This window comes from Podarcis cretensis (genome assembly GCF_951804945.1).
Source record: "Podarcis cretensis genome assembly, chromosome: 14".
NCBI lineage: Eukaryota > Metazoa > Chordata > Lepidosauria > Squamata > Lacertidae > Podarcis > Podarcis cretensis.
The window spans coordinates 12,401,424-12,420,075 of NC_137183.1; the positions used below are offsets into that span (position 1 = coordinate 12,401,424).

The 18,652-nt window shown below is 47.5% G+C and overlaps 1 protein-coding gene across 1 annotated transcript in view; it reads left to right on the forward strand.

Annotated features, from left to right (window-relative positions):
• GLDN (gliomedin) overlaps positions 1 to 18,652 on the forward strand; it is a 41,290-nt gene that overhangs the window by 18,386 nt on the left and 4,252 nt on the right. The window contains exons 4-9 of the mRNA XM_079953326.1: positions 2,058 to 2,156; positions 3,351 to 3,497; positions 4,697 to 4,825; positions 13,955 to 14,038; positions 14,116 to 14,241; positions 15,547 to 15,697. Coding sequence (XP_079809452.1) covers positions 2,058 to 2,156; positions 3,351 to 3,497; positions 4,697 to 4,825; positions 13,955 to 14,038; positions 14,116 to 14,241; positions 15,547 to 15,697 — 736 coding nt within the window. The remainder of the gene's footprint in view (positions 1 to 2,057; positions 2,157 to 3,350; positions 3,498 to 4,696; positions 4,826 to 13,954; positions 14,039 to 14,115; positions 14,242 to 15,546; positions 15,698 to 18,652) is intronic.

An 18,652-nucleotide genomic window follows, 5' to 3' on the forward strand; every position in this document is an offset into this window, starting at 1 on the left:
GCCACGTGACCCGGAAGTGTCTCCGGACAGCGCTGGCCCCTGGCCTCTTAAGTGAGATGGGCGCACAACCCCAGAGTCTGTCAAGACTGGCCCGTACGGGCAGGGGTACCTTTACCTTTACCTTATGATATGTTTTGATAATTTGTTATATTGAAATTGTTAATAAAAACTTTTTTAAAAAAAGAAGAAAAGAAAGAAAAACAAAATAGATCCTGCCAACCCAATAAATAAATAAATAGTATACTAGCACATGATACTAGTCGGCGTTTGTCCACAGACAGCTTTCTGGGTCATGTGGCCAGAGGGACTAAACCACTTCTGGCACAAGGGGACACCGTGACAGAAACCAGAGCGCATGAAAACACTGTTTACCTTCCCACCACAGTGGTACCTATTTATCTACTTGCACTGGCATGCTTTTGAACTGCTAGGTTGGCAGGAGCAGGGACAGAGCTATGGGAGCTCACCCCGTTGCGCCGATTTAAACTGCTGACTTTCCAATTGGCAAGCCCAAGAGGCTCAGTGGTTAGACCACAGCGCCACCCACTGGGTTGTAAAAGCACACATCTCAAGGGTCAAAGGCCACTTCTGTGGGGTGGGAGCTCCACAATGTAGGAATAAGTCTCAGCAGGCTTCTGAGGTCTCCTGCAGGAGTCAATGTTCTGAAGCAGGTGCTGACAACCTCCAGAAAACCCGGACAGACGACTATGTGAGAGTGTGGCAGAGGCAGCAATGAAACTGTGTTCCCTCCAGTCTTGTGCAATGAGAGTCAACAGACTCCAATTTCCATTTAAATCAGTGGGGGCTTCTTCCAAATAAACAGGCGTTGTGCTGATCTGCACAACTTTTTGTCTCAGTTGAAGTTGCGAGGTTCGGCCTTCCCTCTTGCTAAAGGACCACGGCCGTCTTTGTGAACAAATAGCACAAGTCTATGCGGGTTTGCTCAGCACTGAAGCCCCACTGTGTTCCATGGGTCTTACTCCCTTGTGGATTATAGAAACCTTTAAGTTTTCCATAGGAACCCCCCAAAGTTGGTATCAATGCAGCATATTTCTGGAATGTTGTTGTCAGCATCTCAATATTCTCTTCCGCCAGCTGCATTATTGCACCATCAAAAACTGCTAACTTTCCTCGTTCCAAACCATTGGAAGGCAAACACAATGGCTTAGGCCTGCTTTTAATTTCTAGTCCATAGTGTCTTTCCCCCCTTCCATATGTTCCACATGTTATCAGTTAAATTTCTGGATATTATAAAACTGATGACACAGTTGTCATTATGCTGTAGAAGAAAGCAGCCTTTTCTTCTGGGTTTCTTATGAGACTGTTGTTTTAACTTCAAAATAAAGCTTTGCAAATTAAAAAGAGGGGAGGAAAGAATGAGGGGGCACATATGATGCTAATTTAGCTTTAGATGTACTTCTGATGTTCATTTGGCATGAGATGTCCTTTGTTTATTTACCACTGAGCAACCTTTCCTTGAATGTTATTAATAAAAATGAGGGGGATGCAATTAATTCCCTTTATAAATCTATAAATCCAGAAATTCTGCAGCTCAGCAGGTCTGGGAAGAAGGGTGAGAGGTAAATGCAATTTTAAAAGTAATGGAATAAATACTTTTTGATGATATGTAATATCCTGGGGACGCAGGTGGCACTGTGGGTTAAAGCCTCAGCGCCTAGGACTTGCCGATCGAAAGGTCGGCGGTTCGAATCCCTGCGGCGGGGTGCGCTCCCGCTGCTCGGTCCCAGCGCCTGCCAACCTAGCAGTTCGAAAGCACCTCCGGGTGCAAGTAGATAAATAGGGACCGCTTGCCAGCGGGAAGGTAAACGGCGTTTCCGTGTGCGGCTCTGGCTCGCCAGAGCAGCGATGTCACGCTGGCCACGTGACCCGGAAGTGTCTCCGGACAGCGCTGGCCCCTGGCCTCTTAAGTGAGATGGGCGCACAACCCCAGAGTCTGTCAAGACTGGCCCGTACGGGCAGGGGTACCTTTACCTTTACCTTTAATATCCTGTGCAGGGGGTGGGACTCCCTGAAATGTATTTCTTTGACTTTGTCAGGTTCTCCCGGGCTTGATGGACTGCCTGGTTTTAACGGATCAGATGGCGATCCTGGCATCCCTGGTCAGAAGGGAGAAATTGGAAAAAGAGGGAAACCAGGTATATTTTTGGACTTAAGAATGATATCTGCAGCTGACCTTTCCCCCTTTATTGGATCTTCTCTTCCCACCTCAATCCTTGGAGGCAGTTCTGAAGAAGTTCAGACAAATCATGTGGTGCTGTTCTCTTGCGGTGACTGTACCACTTCAGACTGGAGGTGGGAAACTGCATGTCTGAACACTGTCTCTGAAATATACTTGGAGTCGAGAGTGGATTTCATGCTCTTTATTCAGCTCATAATGGTGAGGAGGAATGGGAGTTCCCCCAGGATGTCTGCTTTATACACATTATTTACACAATGGGCCCCACATGATTGGCTAATTCTGGGATTCACCTGTAGGCCAATCAGGTTGCGGATTCACTTCCACATGGAGCTGGATTGGGTGGCTCCTGTGGACCAATGAGACTGCTGCATTCTGGATCCTATTGTTCTAGGACCAATCAGACTGCTGCATTCTGAATCCTATTGTTCTAGGGCCAATCAGACTGCTGCATTCTGAATCTTATTGTTCTAGGACCAATCAGACTGCTGCATTTTGGATCCTATTCAACTCAGTACATAACAGTCTCATTTCAAAATCCCTCTCCATGTGGGAGACAGCTAGGTCTGTAGCACAAGGGCTGCAAGAATGGCGAAGTTTTGTTGTTGGGTGTTGTTAAAAAGGGAAACAAACAACTTCCCCTTGTCTTTAAAAGTAAGCCAATCCCACCTGATAGCTCTTTGATTGGGCCTGGCCCTCCCCAAAGATTTGCCAACATCCCTCCCACTTTATTTTTGTTAATTATTTATTTACTTTTGAAAGGGGTGAAAGGGTCTCCAAAAATGAGGTGTGTGCGCATGTATGTGGTCCAGCCTGAAGTGAGATTAGGGATTTGTTGCCCCTGTCAGGAATCTGATCTAGAACGTCTGAGGTAAACCGTGGTTACCTCATGCTTTCTGAACATGCCCATCGTTCATTTCCTTCTTCACTGGACGTAACGCTCAAGCCAGAGCTGAGCCCCACGCTATTTCTTTTGAGAAAATTGCTTCAAATAAGCTCAAACGCACCTGGGAAAACATGATGGATTGAACTTGAAAAAACAAAGCATTGTTCTGGAATGTCAACAGAGGGCACTCGATTCTACGATATTCCCTTCTGGGTGTAGTTAATCACGTCTCAAGAATGGTATTGAATGTTCCCTCCTTTTTAACAGGATTGAAAGGAGAACCTGGAGAGAAAGGCGAAAAAGGGGATCCTGGTGAAATTGGCTTGCCTGGGAAAGAGGGAGAGCGAGGAGAAAAGGGATCACGGGGTCCCAAGGGGGACAAAGGTGATGCGAACAATGAACTCATGGCAGAAGGTGAGCTAACAGGCGCTCTAAGAATGTATAACTCATAGAAAAACATCATATCAACAAACTCCCGTAGAGTGCTCTTTGTGTTACTTGAAGCAATGGCCACAACCACCCCATATACATTTAAAGCACACTGAAATTGTGCGGTTTTTCACAAAAAGAATCTTGGGAACTCTAGTTTTTTAAGGGTCTTGGGAATTGTTGCTCTGTGAGGAGTTCCAAGGATTCGTGAAGGGAAACCACGTGTTTCAAAATGTGCTTTAAAGCGGTGTGATCAAGTGTTCTCCTTGGCGGGGTTTTCTTCCTATTTACATAAAAATGTAAGACCGTCGTCACGCAGCTCCCACTGGATGATTCGTTGCGCCGTGTCACTGGCGGCTTTCTAGTTGGGTGAAAGGAGTGCTTAGCCGCGGTAACGTTTTAGGAAGAGGAAGATGCAAGAGGTTACCATGGGGGTGGTTTGTGTGCAATGGGGGGTTGCACAAAAGGAGATGGGGGAGGCATGGACACAGGGGAGAAGGTGAAAATGGGTGCAAAGTAGAGCTGCGGAATTGAGGATCCTCAATTAGCTGGTTAAGATCAGTCGTTCTGAAAACTAGCCTCCCTGCAGCCTGGCGCCTCCTCCCTGTAGATGTTGTTGGACTCCCATCACCCGATCATTGGCCATGCTAGCTGAGGCTGATGGGAGCTGGAGTCCAACAACATCTCGAGGGCACCAGGTAAGGGAGACCACCTGCAAGCAATGCTGTTCAGACTCTGCAGATCCTCAGATTATGGTGTTGGGCACCCCAAAATAGGACATGGCGGTGTTTAAATTTGGACCTTGGGTCTGGTAAGCTACAGTCATACCTCATGTTGCGAACGCTGCGGGTTACGTCTTTTCAGGTTGCGTCCTGCGGCGACCCGGAAGTACTGGAAAGGGTTACTTCCAGGTTTTGCCACCCGCGTATGCGCAGACGCGCAAAATGATGCCATGCGCATGCACGGAAGCGGCGAATCGTGACCTGCGCATGCGCAGACGCGGGTTGCGTTCTGTTCAGACTGCGAACGGGGCTCAGGAACAGATCCCGTTCGCAATATGAGGTATGACTGTATAACCTTCTGTCCTTCCGTGAATCTACTTGATAGCATCTCTCAAAGGGATATGTGCCAAACTTGTAAATGTACTGGCAAAAGGTAACTCCTCTGCTTTGATGTTCTCTTAGGTGCAAAAGGTGAGCCAGGGCCTCCAGGACCCTCTGGTCCGCCAGGGCCTCCAGGACCTCCAGGGCCACCTGGGAAGCGGAAAGCTAAGGCCCAGGTTCAGGAGAAAATGTTCAGCTCAGAGTGTACAGGTGAGTGCTTCGTGATGCTGTAGCATATTGAGCTAAAATGTCGAGCTGCAGATCGGTGAGTCCCCAGTTGGAATCCTGCCTTTGCCATGAACTCATGAGGTGGCCTTAAGCATGCCCCGTCTTCTTTCTCGGTGCCCCCATCTGCTGTAGAGGGGACAATAATAGTAGGTTACCTTACAGGGTTGTGCTAAAGGTAACATACTAGATAATGCGCGAGAATCGCTTCGAAAACTTGAAACTGCAATAGAAATGTTCGTTTTTTTATCAACAATATGCTCTTTCTACCCTTACCATAGGACGCAGGTGGCGCTGTGGGTTAAAGCCTCAGCGCCTAGGACTTGCCGATCGAAAGGTCGGCGGTTCGAATCCCTGCGGCGGGGTGCGCTCCCGCTGCTCGGTCCCAGCGCCTGCAGTTCGAAAGCACCTCCAGGTGCAAGTAGATAAATAGGGACCGCTTACCAGCGGGAAGGTAAACGGCGTTTCCGTGTGCGGCTCTGGCTCGCCAGATGCAGCTTTGTCACGCTGGCCACGTGACCCGGAAGTGTCTCCGGACAGCGCTGGCCCCTGGCCTCTTAAGTGAGATGGGCGCACAACCCCAGAGTCTGTCAAGACTGGCCCGTACGGGCAGGGGTACCTTTACCTTTACCTTTACCTTACCCTTACCATGGGCAGACTTTGAGTTTAAAAGATCTACAGTGGTACCTCAGGTTACATACGCTTCAGGTTACATACGCTTCAGGTTACAGACTCCACTAACCCAGAAATAGTGCTTCAGGTTAAGAACTTTGCTTCAGGATGAGAACAGAAATCGTGCTCTGGCGGCGCGGTGGCAGCAGGAGGCCCCAATTAGCTAAAGTGGTGCTTCAGGTTAAGAACAGTTTCAGGTTAAGTACGGACCTCCGGAATTAATTAGGTACTTAACCCGAGGTACCACTGTACTTTCTGCTAGAACTCTGACATCCATCGATCTGAGCAGGGGCCAAACAGTGGTACAGAAGCTTAGGAAGCCTCCAAACAAACTTACCGCATCTCAAGTCTTAGCATTTAGGGTTATGTCCAGTCGTGGCACAGCCTTGCCCCACCAGGTGCCCTTCATATGTTCTGGAACATACAGTGGTGCCTCGCAAGACGAAATTAATTCGTTCCGCGAGTCTCTTCTTTTAGCGGTTTTTTCGTCTTGCGAAGCAAGCCCATTGACGTCTTAGCGGATTAGCACTATTAGCGGCTTAGTGGCTTTTAGCGGCTTTTAGCGGCTTATCGGCTTAGCGGATCAGCTGATAAGTGGCTTAGAGGCTTAGAAAAAGGGGGGGGAGGAAAAAAAAAACCACAGGAACTCGCAAGACATTTTCGTCTTGCGAAGCAAGCCCATAGGGAAATTCGTTTTGCGAAGCGCCTCCAAAACGGAAAACCCTTTCGTCTAGCAGGTTTTCCGTCTTGCGAGGCGTTCGTCTTGCGGGGCACCACTGTATGACATACATGCCGACATGTTAAGCAATGATAATCATGGGCCCCTTGAGTGGAACCTCGAGCTGCGGATGTAATCCGTCCCAGAGGCACATCCGCAACTCGAAGCGTTCGCATCTAGAAGAGGCGCATCTGTGCACATGTGTGTCGCTATTTAGCACTTCTGCGCATGTGCGAGCGGCAAAACCTGGAAGTAACCCGTTCCAGTACTTCCGGGTTGCCGTGGGAAGCAAGACGAAAACACGCAACCTGAAGCGGATGCAACATGAGGTATGACTGTACATTTGAAGCAGGATCATGCCACTTTGAACAATGATGGCTTCCCCAAAAGAATGCTGAGAGCTGTGGATTTTTAAGGGTACTGAGGATTGCTAGGAGACCCACCCCTCACTTAGCTACAGTTCCCAAAGCTCACTAGGAAGAGGTGTTGATGGTTTAAAAGCTCTGCAAATTGTAGGTCAGTAAGGGGAACAGTAAGGGGAAGGTCGGCGGTTCAAATCCCCGTGAGCTCCCGTTGCTCGGTCCCTGCTCCTGTCAACCTAGCAATTCAAAAGCACAAAAGTGCAAGTAGATAAATAGGTACTGCTCTGGCAGGAAGGTAAACGGCATTTCCATGCGCTGCTCTGGTTCGCCAGAAGCGGCTTAGTCATGCTGGCCACATGACCCGGAAGCTGTACGCCAGCTCCCTCGGCCAGTAAAGCGAGATGAGCGCCGCAACCCCAGAGTCGGTCATTACTGGACCTAATAGTCAGGGGTCCCTTAACCCTTTACTTTTAAGGTGAACAGAGGTCCCTCTGGAATCACTCCCTGCACCTTTAACAAGCTATATTTCCCAGAATTCCTTGTGGGATGCTTTGGCTGAGAGTCCTGCATTGCGGGGGCTAGACTAGATGACCATTGGGGGAACCCCTCCCAATTCTACAATTCTATGATTTTAGGACTGCTCAGTGTGGCAGGATGCTGCTTTAAGCATTCAGTGCCGATTGAGACGATGGCTTCTCTGAAGCTGAAAAGATCTCGCAAAGGGTTATTGACTGTCTTTCATTTCCCTCCTATTTCAACCTGGAATTCCGTTAGTGTGGCTGAAGTGAGTGTGTCGGAGGCAAGGGCCAATCCTGTGGACATACTTGGAGAGATAAGGGAGGAAGGGCAGATAATGTTGCCTTGTCCAGAAAAAGAAGCCTTTGAAAGTGAAATTTTGCTTTCATTATTGCAACGAGAGACCTGGAACCGCCAAGGTTGCATTTAAATTAAAAACTCAATCGGTGGTCCCAGGAAAACTTGGCTTCACTAATGTGGTGCTTTTATCTTGACTTCTGATGGAAATGGAGCCCTGTTGCTTCATTTAGGTGGTGATAATGGATTCCTGCTCATTTTGCTGAGCGGGGTCCTTGAACTCTGGCTCAAAGCCCTGCCCTGATACTTTACCAGCTTCACAGACTTTCAGCTCATCCTCTTGGACCGCAAGCCATTTTGAGCAACCTAGACATTTGGTCTAGTCATCATTTTTGATGTTGTTTTTTTCCTGATGAGTTCTCCCCAGTACATTAGTTCGTTGTGTTGCTTCTCCCTCTTCTGTTTCTCGATTGGAGTCATCAAGGCTTGGTGAGTAAGAGGTGACATGAGAGAAGTTTATAATGGTGAATTTTGCACATGATGGAAATGTAAAAGATTTGGATTATTATAAAAGATGTAGGAGGAAATGATAAACAACAGGACCCACAAAGAGGAGGAGGGAAGTCCAGGAGATTCTTTGGAATCTTGATTTTATGTTGTATGTTGGATATGTGATTGCAAAACTTTAATCTGAAAAAATTGAATAAATGATTATTTATAAATAGAATTTTATAAAATTATGCACGGCATGGAGAAATTAATATTAGTACAGTGGTACCGCAGGTTACATATGCTTCAGGTTACATATGCTTCAGGTTACAGACTCCGCTAACCCAGAAATAGTGCTTCAGGTTAAGAACTTTGCTTCAGGTCAGGAGGAGAACAGAAATTGTGCTCCGGTGGCATGGCAGCAGTGGGAGGCCCCATTAGCTAAAGTGGTGCTTCAGGTTAAGAACAGTTTCGGGTTAAGTATGGACCTCCAGAACGAATTAGGTACTTAACCAGAGGTACCACTGTACAGCCATACCTCGGGTTGAATGTGCTTCAGGTTGAGTGCATTTTAGTTGCGCTCCGTGGCAACCTGGAAGTAATGGAGCGCATTACTTCCGGGTTTTGCCACTTGTGCATGCGCAGACGCTCAAAATGACGTCATGTGCATGCGCAGAAGCAGCGAAAAGCGACGTGTGTGTGCGCAGACATGCCGTCACTAGTTACGTTTGCTTCTAGATGTGAACGGTGCTCCAGAACGGATCCCGTTCGTATCTAGAGGTACCACTGTATTAGTATACCACCCTATACCCTCGGGTCTCAGGGTGGTAGCAACATAAAATCACAATATAAAAACACAAAACACATAATAAAAACAAAAGCAACCTGATCACACACCCCCCCCCGCTCCCTGACGCATTTAAATAGGCATTGGATGTCAGTCAGCCAAAGCAGATAGAGAAAAGTTTCCCTCCTCTCATACTCTAGAATTTGTGGGCACACAATGAAGCTGAGTGCTGGGAGATTCAGGTCAGGGAAAAGACTGGGGTTGTTGTTTTTTTTACCAAAAAAATAGGTTTAAAATTGGGGCTTGTCTTATACATGGGTAGTGCTGAGGGGTGTTTTCTTAATTTGGAGTCCCCCCAAATAGGGGGCGTCTTATACATGGACACGGGTGGCACTGTGGGTTAAACCACAGAGCCTAGGACTTGCCGATCAGAAGGTCGGTGGTTCGGATCCCTGCGACGGGGTGAGCTCCCATTGTTCGGTCCCAGCTTCTGCCCACCTAGCAGTTCAAAAGCACAACAGTGCAAGTAGATAAATAGGTACCGTTCTGGCGGGAAGGTACACAGCATTTCCATGCGCTGCTCTGGTTCGCCAGAAGTGGCTTACTCATGCTGGCCACATAATCTGGAAGCTGTACGCCGGCTCCCTCGGCCAATAAAGCGAGATGAGTGCCGCAACCCCAGAGTCGGTCACGACTGGACCTAATGGTCAGGGGTCCCTTATACATGGGAGGGGCGTCTTATACACTGAAAAATATGGTACTATTTCATGCAATGCACTGTGGCCAGATGCTTCTAAAAAGCAGCTGCTGAGAACCACAGGAAGGGAGAAGGCTCTTGTGCTCTCATCCTGCTTACCAGTTTGCTATAGGCAGCTGGCTGGATCCTAGACTAGACGGGCCATTGGCCTGATCCAATGAGCTCTTCTTATGTTCCTACACTCTTCTCAAGCAATGTCCCATAAAGAACCTATTTCCCATTGTCCTATTTCTGGAGTGTCTCACCTTCCCTTTTAACACGGACCCTCGTAATGAGCCTGTGAAGTGGGAACGTGGTCCTCCTCCAGTCCTCGGAACAGGCTGTGCCACTTCAAGGATGGCAGAGGAGAACATTGCTCTTGCCCTCTCCTCTTTGTACTATTTTGGGGGCTGCTTGCTTAGCTCACGCTAGGAACCAGCACCCCACAGATTCCATCCCATGCTGTGTCTAGCTTCTGTCTTATCTGGAGGAGGGGGAGAAAGGGAGATTATTAGTGGTAGGGATATGAGCAGCTGTTTGCAAGGTAAGCCTTGGCATGTGAGTGGGGGGCCTCCGGCGAACCCATGCTGAGGCCTAAATCCAGCCATTTCTCTCCTTGCTGTGATTCTGCTGGCAAGGCTAGAATTGGCGAGGGACGGAAGGGATCTCAGTCTCGCAATTTCAGCAGCCTCTGCTTAAATACCCCCCAGTGAAGCAAAACTCACCTCTTCCTCAGTCAGATTGTTCCTCTGCAATCAGCTCTTGGGCTTATATACTTCTGATTTTCAGACAGTTGCCATCTATATATCTCCAGGCCTTGGATGAACTGGAAACATAGCCGTCCTTAGACTTTCTTGTTTCCTTTCGTCAAAGCTTGTTCCCAAATGCAAATCCTGCTCTTGGCACATTGGGAATGCCAGCCTGGGCCTTGACTGTTCTACCCAAAAAGATAAAATGCTGTTTCTGGGGCTTTGTTGAGAATGTGAACTGGGGAAAATGGATAGAGAAAGAGGGCATTCTCTCCTCTCCCCCATAACCCTGGACATTATGTTACCGAAGCATAGATTTCCAAGGAACCTCTAGTCCACCCTTCCCGGTTGTCGCACGCTATGGAACGCAGGACGCAACTACAGCACCATTGAGAGACTGGCACCCAGCCATATCCAGTCAGCAGTCTGTTTCAGGATAGGCAAAAAGAACTTCAGTGGTACCTCGGGTTAAGAACTTAATTCGTTCCGGAGGTCTGTTCTTAACATGAAACTGTTCTTAACCCGAAGCACCACTTTAGCTAATGGGGCCTCCCACTGAAGCTGCGCCACCAGAGCCCTATTTCTGTTCTCATCCTGAAGCAAAGTTCTTAATCTGAGGTACTGTTTCTGGGTTAGCGGAATCTATAACCTGAAGCGTCTGTAACCTGAAGCATCTGTAACCCGAGGTACCACTGTACCGTGAAACACAGAGGATAAGACTGTCACTGGCTCCTAGCCACAATGGCTATGTTGTTGCTCCAACAAATGGGGTTTCCCATTGGGACATCTGGCTGGCCACTGTGAAAATAGGATGCTGCACCAAAGTGCCAAAATTCTGACATGCTTTTTCCATACAAAAGGTGGCAATCACATACCATCAGCGCTTGAAGTGTTTAAAGCTAAACCCCTAGCACAGTTATTATAAGGGGCTCAGATGTGGACAGGCCCTCACCTTGGATCTACAGAAGCTGTTCAATCTAATTTTTTTCTGTTCCATCCTGTGTTCCAGGATGCTACATTGCACTTAAAGGCTAACCTCCCCTCTGCTGAATTACACATTTGGCGTAGGACATTTAATTATTGGCTTTCCCCAAGTTTAAACCCCACTGGTCTACTACCCTTAGTGTTGCAAGATTGTCACGAGAGCGCTTGGATTAAAATTGTCAATGAAAAACTTTACTTTTCTGGTTTTTCATCACAACAGCTATTAACCCCAGGCTTCAGGTAAAGCAAAAAAATTAATTAGACAGCGCCTATATGATATCGAACAACAGAATAATCTGGCCACAGTCGGGAAATTTTGTCCACCTTGTGATTATTTTCCACCTAGACATTTTGACACTTTGTCACATACTATTTGCAAAATTTAACCATTCCAAAATACAGACACGCTTTCACTTTCACAAGATTGAATATACTACTGCCTTTGGCTGTACTTGAGGGTCGATTTCAAAAAATCCCACTGGGAAAACGGTTTTGTCCCTGTGGAGATGGCAGTATTGAGTCAGTGGCTCATGTGATTCTGGCTTGCACTCTTTATAAAGATTTGAGGAGTGAGGTTATGGCCCCTTTATTACTGTCCATGCCAGGTCTCTCAACCATTCCTACTGTGTCCTTTCTTTTAGCAGATCAAGATGATCAGGTGACAGCAAAAACAGCAAGGTTTTAAGCAGGGGCAATTAGAATAATATCTATTATTTGATTGTTGATGTATACCCCCAAAATGTATTTTCTATAGTTAAGTTTTTACCTTTATCTTCAGTACATTTTATTTTATTGCTATGGCTAGTGGCTGATGCAAATAAAGATTCTTCTGATTCTCTGATGCTGGGCTTGTTGGCCCCTTTTAGCTTGCTCCAGAAGGGCCTTTCTTGTGTTCTTAGGATGTGTAAATTTATTTATGGCATTTTCTGGCACAGGTGGCTTTGGAAGGGGATTAGTTTGGAAAATCGTGTCCTCCATCATGGAGAGCACGTGTTGCAATGAGATCACCTAAACTGTCTCCTTGTTGTTGGGACGGGACCGTTTGGATAGCCACAACACCCCATTGGATGCCCACGGTTGCTGGGGTAGAATTTGGCTGTTTGGGGACTCTGCTTGGCAACTGAGGGGCTATTTAAGCTGCTGGACATCTCGTAGAGCTTTCTCATTCTCACGATGTGCACCGGATTACCCACCCTCCCTCCCTATATTTAGGGCTGTTCTTTTGACCTTGCTATGCCTGTCTAGGGGTTGTCTGTTTTGGGGCAAGGGCCTGGTAGGAATTTTGCCATTTGGCAGATTGGCTGGTGCCACTTGGTTTTTGCCTAGGTAAAGGTAAAGGGACCCCTGACCATTAGGTCCAGTCGTGACCGACTCTGGGGTTGAGGTGCTCATCTCACTTTATTGGCCGAGGGAGCCGGCGTACAGCTTCTGGGTCATGTGGCCAGCATGACTAAGCCGCTTCTGGTGAACCAGAGCAGCGCACGGAAACGCCGTTTACCTTCCTGCCGGAGCGGTACCTATTTATCTACTTGCACTTTTAACATGCTTTTGAACTGCTAGGTTGGCAGGAGCAGGGACCGAGCAACGGGAGCTCACGCCATCGCGGGGATTTGAACCGCCAACCTTCTGATCTGCAAGTCCTAGGCTCTGTGGTTTTGACCACAGCGCCACCCGTGTAGGTTTTTGCCTACCGTGTAGCAACTCATCACAACTTTGTAAGGTTGGCGGTTAGGCATTGGCTCAATTTTTTGCACAGGGGATGTGGTTGGCCTGCGTCTCCAGTTGCTGTTGCTAGGGAATTCCGTTAAAGGAATCCAGAGGCTCGCCTTGCTTTTGTCCGAACCCTGTCAAGGGGCTAGGGCCACGCCAGAGCCCCTGGAAGCAGCTGGGGTGAGCTGTGAGACTGAAGCCAGTGTGGTGTAGTGGTTAAGGGCAGTAGATTTGTAATCTGGGGAACCGGGTTCACATCTCTGCTCCTCCACATGCAGCTGCTGGGTCACCTTGGGCTAGTCACACTTCTCTGAAGTCTCTCAGCCCCACTCACCTCACAGAGTGTTTGTTGTGGGGGAGGAAGGGAAAGGAGAATGTTAGCCGCTTTGAGACTCCTTTGGGTAGTGATAAAGCAGGATATCAAATCCAAACTATTCTTCTTCTTCTCACTCAACCAGGATGCTTTCCCTTACTGACCTCTGGTGGTGCCCAGTTGTCAGTCCTATTCCTGCCACAGTGCAGGTTCAGGTACCATGCCTAAGCAACCACTCACATGCTGTAATCAATAAAGTTGTGCCCAAAATTATTGCCAAAAACCTTAACCAAAACTCTGTGTCTATTGTGTCTTTAATTTTGGGGTCTTCACAAACAAATTGCCATGGCTGAAACACATGGTTAGATCAATGAGAGACACGCATGAACCAAGGGGTTTTTTATGTACTAATGCATGTATTGATTTCACAAACATTGTGGAGAGATGATGAATTTATTTCCCCATTTGGCAGCCCTGAAAATAGGGAAGTCATGACAAAACCCCAGCAGAAGCAAAACAGTGTTCTGAAAAGCCATTGGGAATAGTGGCTTTTCCTTATCCATTCTTCCATTTAATTATTGTTTTTGTTGTTGTGTAGATGGACTTGTCTCCAGCTAAGTAGGCCCGCTGTAAAATAGCCATATCCATTCACTCCAGATGGTCTACTCTTGAGTAGGACTGGTATTGGATGCAACCCGGAATAGTTCATGCAATGTTAGATTGCGTGTCAAAATAATAACAGATCTCTCTGTGTGTTCCTCTCCTTCTGTGCACCGTTTAGGGGAGACCTGCGCTATCCCAAATGATGATACCCTGGTAGAGAAAGCAAAAGAGAAGGGACACCTTCGTCAGCACAGAAAACCAGGTAGCCTGTGCTAAAAATGATCGCTTTGCTTAATAAAGGCTGGCCAGTGGTGCTGATTTTGTTTCTCTCCCCCTCAGAATGCATCATTAAATCAATTGGAAACCCAGCTGAGATTATACAATTAAGACAGAGCTATGGAGCATGGATGATGGATCTCGCCAACCGAAGTGATGAAAAAATTTGGATCGCTGAACATTTTACAGGTGAGGGTAGGGTCCAAATCCTCACTCAGCAATACAGCAGGATGGGCAACCATGGGCTGCTTACACACACACTCTCAATCTAACCCATCTATACCTGAAGTAGCGTCTCCACCCCCATCGTTCAGCTCTGCCGCTGAGGTCCAGCTCCAAGGGTCTTCTGGTGGTTCCCTCCCTGTGAGAAGCGAAGTTACAGGGAACCAGGCAGAGGGCCTTCTCGGTAGTGGCGCCCAGATGTCAAGGAAATAAACAACTATCTGACTTTTCGAAGACATCTGAAGGCAGCCCTGTTTAGGGAAGATTTAATGTTTAGTGTTCTTGTTTTTAATATTCTGTTGGCAGCCAGACAGATGGGTGGGATGTGAATAATAACAACAATAATTTGTTGTTGTTGTTGTTGTCATCGCCATCTTGCACGGTTTGGGGGGGGGGAACAAAATGAGTGGGGAGGGAGGAAGAACCATGTACACCACGCTGAACTCCTTAGAGGGAGGGATAGGATTAAAATGTAGTAGGGACTGTAACAGTTCTCTACTTGTAGCTGCTTGGAAAACCTTTCTTAAGAGCAAACATCCCAAAGTGTTACAAAGCGCCCATGCAGTGTTTTGCTAGATTCCTCCTCCTGCAAGCTTCTTCAGCACCTGCTGTCACTGGTTTATTATCCGAAGCACAGGAAGGAGATGGTCTTTTCTTGGAGGGCTTGCAAAACATGCACGGCGCAGGGAAAATCGGTAAGAATTGAGAGTAACCAAAGAATGACCCGACGGAATGAACTGGCAGGTGGGAGTGGCAGATGGCAGTGGCAGAGCGAATCAGGTCAACCAAAGGCCTGGTTAAAAAGGAACATTTTTGCCTGGTGCTTAAAGGTGTGTAGTGAAGGCGCCAGGCGAACTTCCCTGGGGAGAGCATTCCACAGACGGGGAGCCACTGCAGAGAAGGCCCCGTTCTCATGTTGCCACCCTCTGGACCTCTCGAGGAGGAGGCACATGAAGAAGGGCCTCAGAAGATGATCTCAGGGTCCAGGGTAGGTTCATATGGAAAGAGGCGGTCCTTAAGGTATTGCGGTCCTGAGCCATTTAAGGCTTTATAGGTCAAAACCATCACTTTGAATTGGGCATGGGAACTAATTGGTAGCCAGTGCAGTCAGACCAGGATTGGTGGAATATGCTCAAACCATCTTGCTCCGTTAAATTCTGCGCCAGCTGAAGTTTCCAAACGTCTTCAGAGGCAGCCCTACACATTGCAGTAATCTAACCTATAAATGTAATAAACAAACCAACTTTTTCCATGCCTTCCTCCCCTGAACAGGCCACATGATTAAAGAATACGAGGACATCTCTGCGCTGTGGAACAACAGCTACAGCACCATCGAGCTCCCTTGGCAATATTACGGCTGTGGACATGCCATCTATAACAACACCTTGTACTATCAGCGTGTCGGACGCAACATTATTGTGAAGTAAGTAGCTGAGGGGGCAGCGAAGGGGCTTCTGCTACTAAGCTGCGCCACGTCAGGGAGAGGGAGCCTGGCAAGCTCTGCTTAATGGCAGCAAGGTAGCTCAGCGGTAGAGAATCTGCCACCCTGGCATCTCCCAATTCTGGAGCCCTGGAGAGCCACTGCCAGGAATCGCAGACCACGCTGGGCTCCACGGACTGATGGGGCGAGTCTTTGTAAGGCCATTTCCTTTGTTTCTCATTGCTGCCATTCAACAGAGACTCGCTTTGAACAGCTTGCTTCGCCCAGGGCTTAGCTTATGGGACGAGTGTGTATCGTGAGGCTCCGTTGTGTGGGAGCTGGGATTGCAACCTTGGCGTTATTGGGGTGGCTGGATGGTACTTCGAGAGCGAGCGAAAGATTCCCTCTGCCCTTTTGCCCTTTCCAGCATCACCCTTGATGCTGACGCCAACAAAAACATTTGCCTTTGAGAAGCAGGTGTGAGCGCCTCCTTGACCTTTCTCCCTAGGGAAGCAGGCAGAGAAATGAGAGAGGTTCCCGGGATCGTAATTTGCTCTGTTTGAGACACTCCCTGTTTCTTGGCAAGGGGGTTTAGAGATGCCAGACCTCTTCCAACAATGGTCTTTCATCTCAGCAGTGGAAGCGGCTGAAGTGGGAGGAATATAATGTCTTAACTGTCCATGATTAACACTCAGAGGGAGATTGATGGTGCTAGCAGCCGTTTGAAGGCTTTGGGGAGTTGGTTCCTCTGACAAAAGACTTGTAAACCAGGCAAGAGACAGATTGCAGACCTGATAGCATCAGGCAGTATCTTATGTTCTTATGTGCATAAAGCTTTCATGCTTGGTAGTGGCACCCAGATTGCAGAACTGCTCCCCAAAAGTGGTTTGGTTGGCCCCATCTCTCTCAAGTTTTAGGAGTGAGGCATATATATTTCTCTTCGGCTGTGCCTTTGATCTGTTTTGCCTTCCTGCTTTCGCAATGTGTTTTGAAACTGACCTATGGTACAATTCTCTCTCTCTCTCTCTCTCTCTCTCTCTCTCTCTCTCTCTCTCTCTCTCTCTCTGTGTGTGTGTGTGTGTGTGTGTAATCAAATGCAGTTCATCCACCTCACAGTTTGACCTGGCAGGCTCTTGTTCTTTTCCACAATGGCTTGTGGAAAAACAAGACTACATCAAACGGTTGTTTATGGCCCCGTCTTGCTGTCCCTATGGAACGCAATTGGTGCTGTGGTCTAAACCACTGAGCCTTTTGGGCTTGCTGATTCCCCGTTATTTCATCATGGTCAAATATTGTCAGATATTCAATGAATCTTAAGAATTGCCTTGTGGCCAAGCAGCAAAGTAAGTCTTAGTTATTGACCATCAGTTGTAGCAAAGTAAGTCTTAGTTATTGACCATCAGTTGTATATCCAGGGAGACGCAAGTTTCAAATGGAACAGAGTGGTGTAAATTTTGCAGAAGAGGTGAGTTGCAAAAGCATTGACTCTGCTGCCTACCTAAGTGCATTCAGAAGGGATCCGGGTCATGCTGTGGTCTAAACCACTGAGCCTCTTTGGCTTGCTGATCGGAAGGTCAGCGGTTCGAATCCCATTGCTCTGTCCCAGCTCCTGCCAAGCTAGCAGTTTGAAAGCATGCCAGTGCAAGTAGATAAATAGGTACCACTACGATGGGAAGGGAAATGGCATTTCCGTGTGCTCTGGTTTCCGTCATGGTGTCCCATTGCACCAGAAGTGGTTTAGTCCTGCTGGCCACATGACCCGGAAAGCTGTCTGTGGACAAACGCCGGCTCCCTCGGCCTGAAAGCGAGATGAATGCCACAACCCCATAGTCGCCTTTGACTGGACTTAACCATCCAGTGCTCCCTCACCTTCACCTTTTTACCTTGTTTCCCTAAACCATGGTTAACACTAAACCCAGGTTTGGTTCAGTGATGGTTAATTGAAAACAGAAGTGAAACCTTGCAGCCTTGCTGTGGCTGTACCAGAGGAGAACCAGAAACTGAGCAGACTGCACTCCCAGGACCCTGCGGTTCCAAACTGTAGTTTAGTGTTACATATGAACACAACCATTGTCTCTCTTGGGGGCAATGATAAGAGAGACGGGTGCGTTCTGCTATTCCCTCTTAACTCTTAAGTGGCATGTTCTGTACTTTGAGGAACAAAAGGGAACATCATTTGTAAGAGCTTCTTTGCCTTGCTTGCTTTGAATGCTGAACTGTCCTCAGAATGACCTTTTCCTTCAGCAAACTTTGTGGCAGACTTGCTTCTCAGCCGTGTGGTCCCAATCTTAGGGTGCATGCTCATCATTTTGGACCCTTAAACCACAGTCAAAGCTTCTTTCCCTCAAATAAATCTGGGCACGGTGGTTGACTCCCCACAGAGTTTTAATTCTCAGCAATCCTTAATAAACTACAGTTCCCAGAATTCTTTGAGGGGAAAGCTTGCCACAAATGTGCTTTAAAGGTATAGCATATGAAACCTGTGGGTAGCATCATATCCTTTGGGATGTGTCTTCCGGTCAACTCAACTTTTGGAAGATTCTCAACAAACTGTATCAGCCCGTGGAAAAATGCCCATTGGGCACTTTTTGAATTATGTTTCAGGGCTTCCTGATCACTGTGGCTCAGTTATCCAAACATTTCCAGTATTATTATTTTTAAAACAATGCTTTTGTACTTCAGAGAGATGCTTATCCTGGCTCTGAGAGGGCAAGAACAAGGCCAGAATGCTTGCTCAATCTCCTTGCTTGGAAACAATTTTTGTTTTTATTTCCTGGTCCCAGTTTATTTGATTGGATTTCAGAATTTGCCACCCAAGTCATTAGAACGTAAGAAGATTCCCAATGGCCCATCTAGGCTGTCATCCTGTTTGGGGAAGTTTTTAATGTTTGGTGTTTTGTTGTGTTTTTAGTATTCTGTTGGGAGCTGCCCAGAGTGGCTTGGGAAACCAAGCCAGAT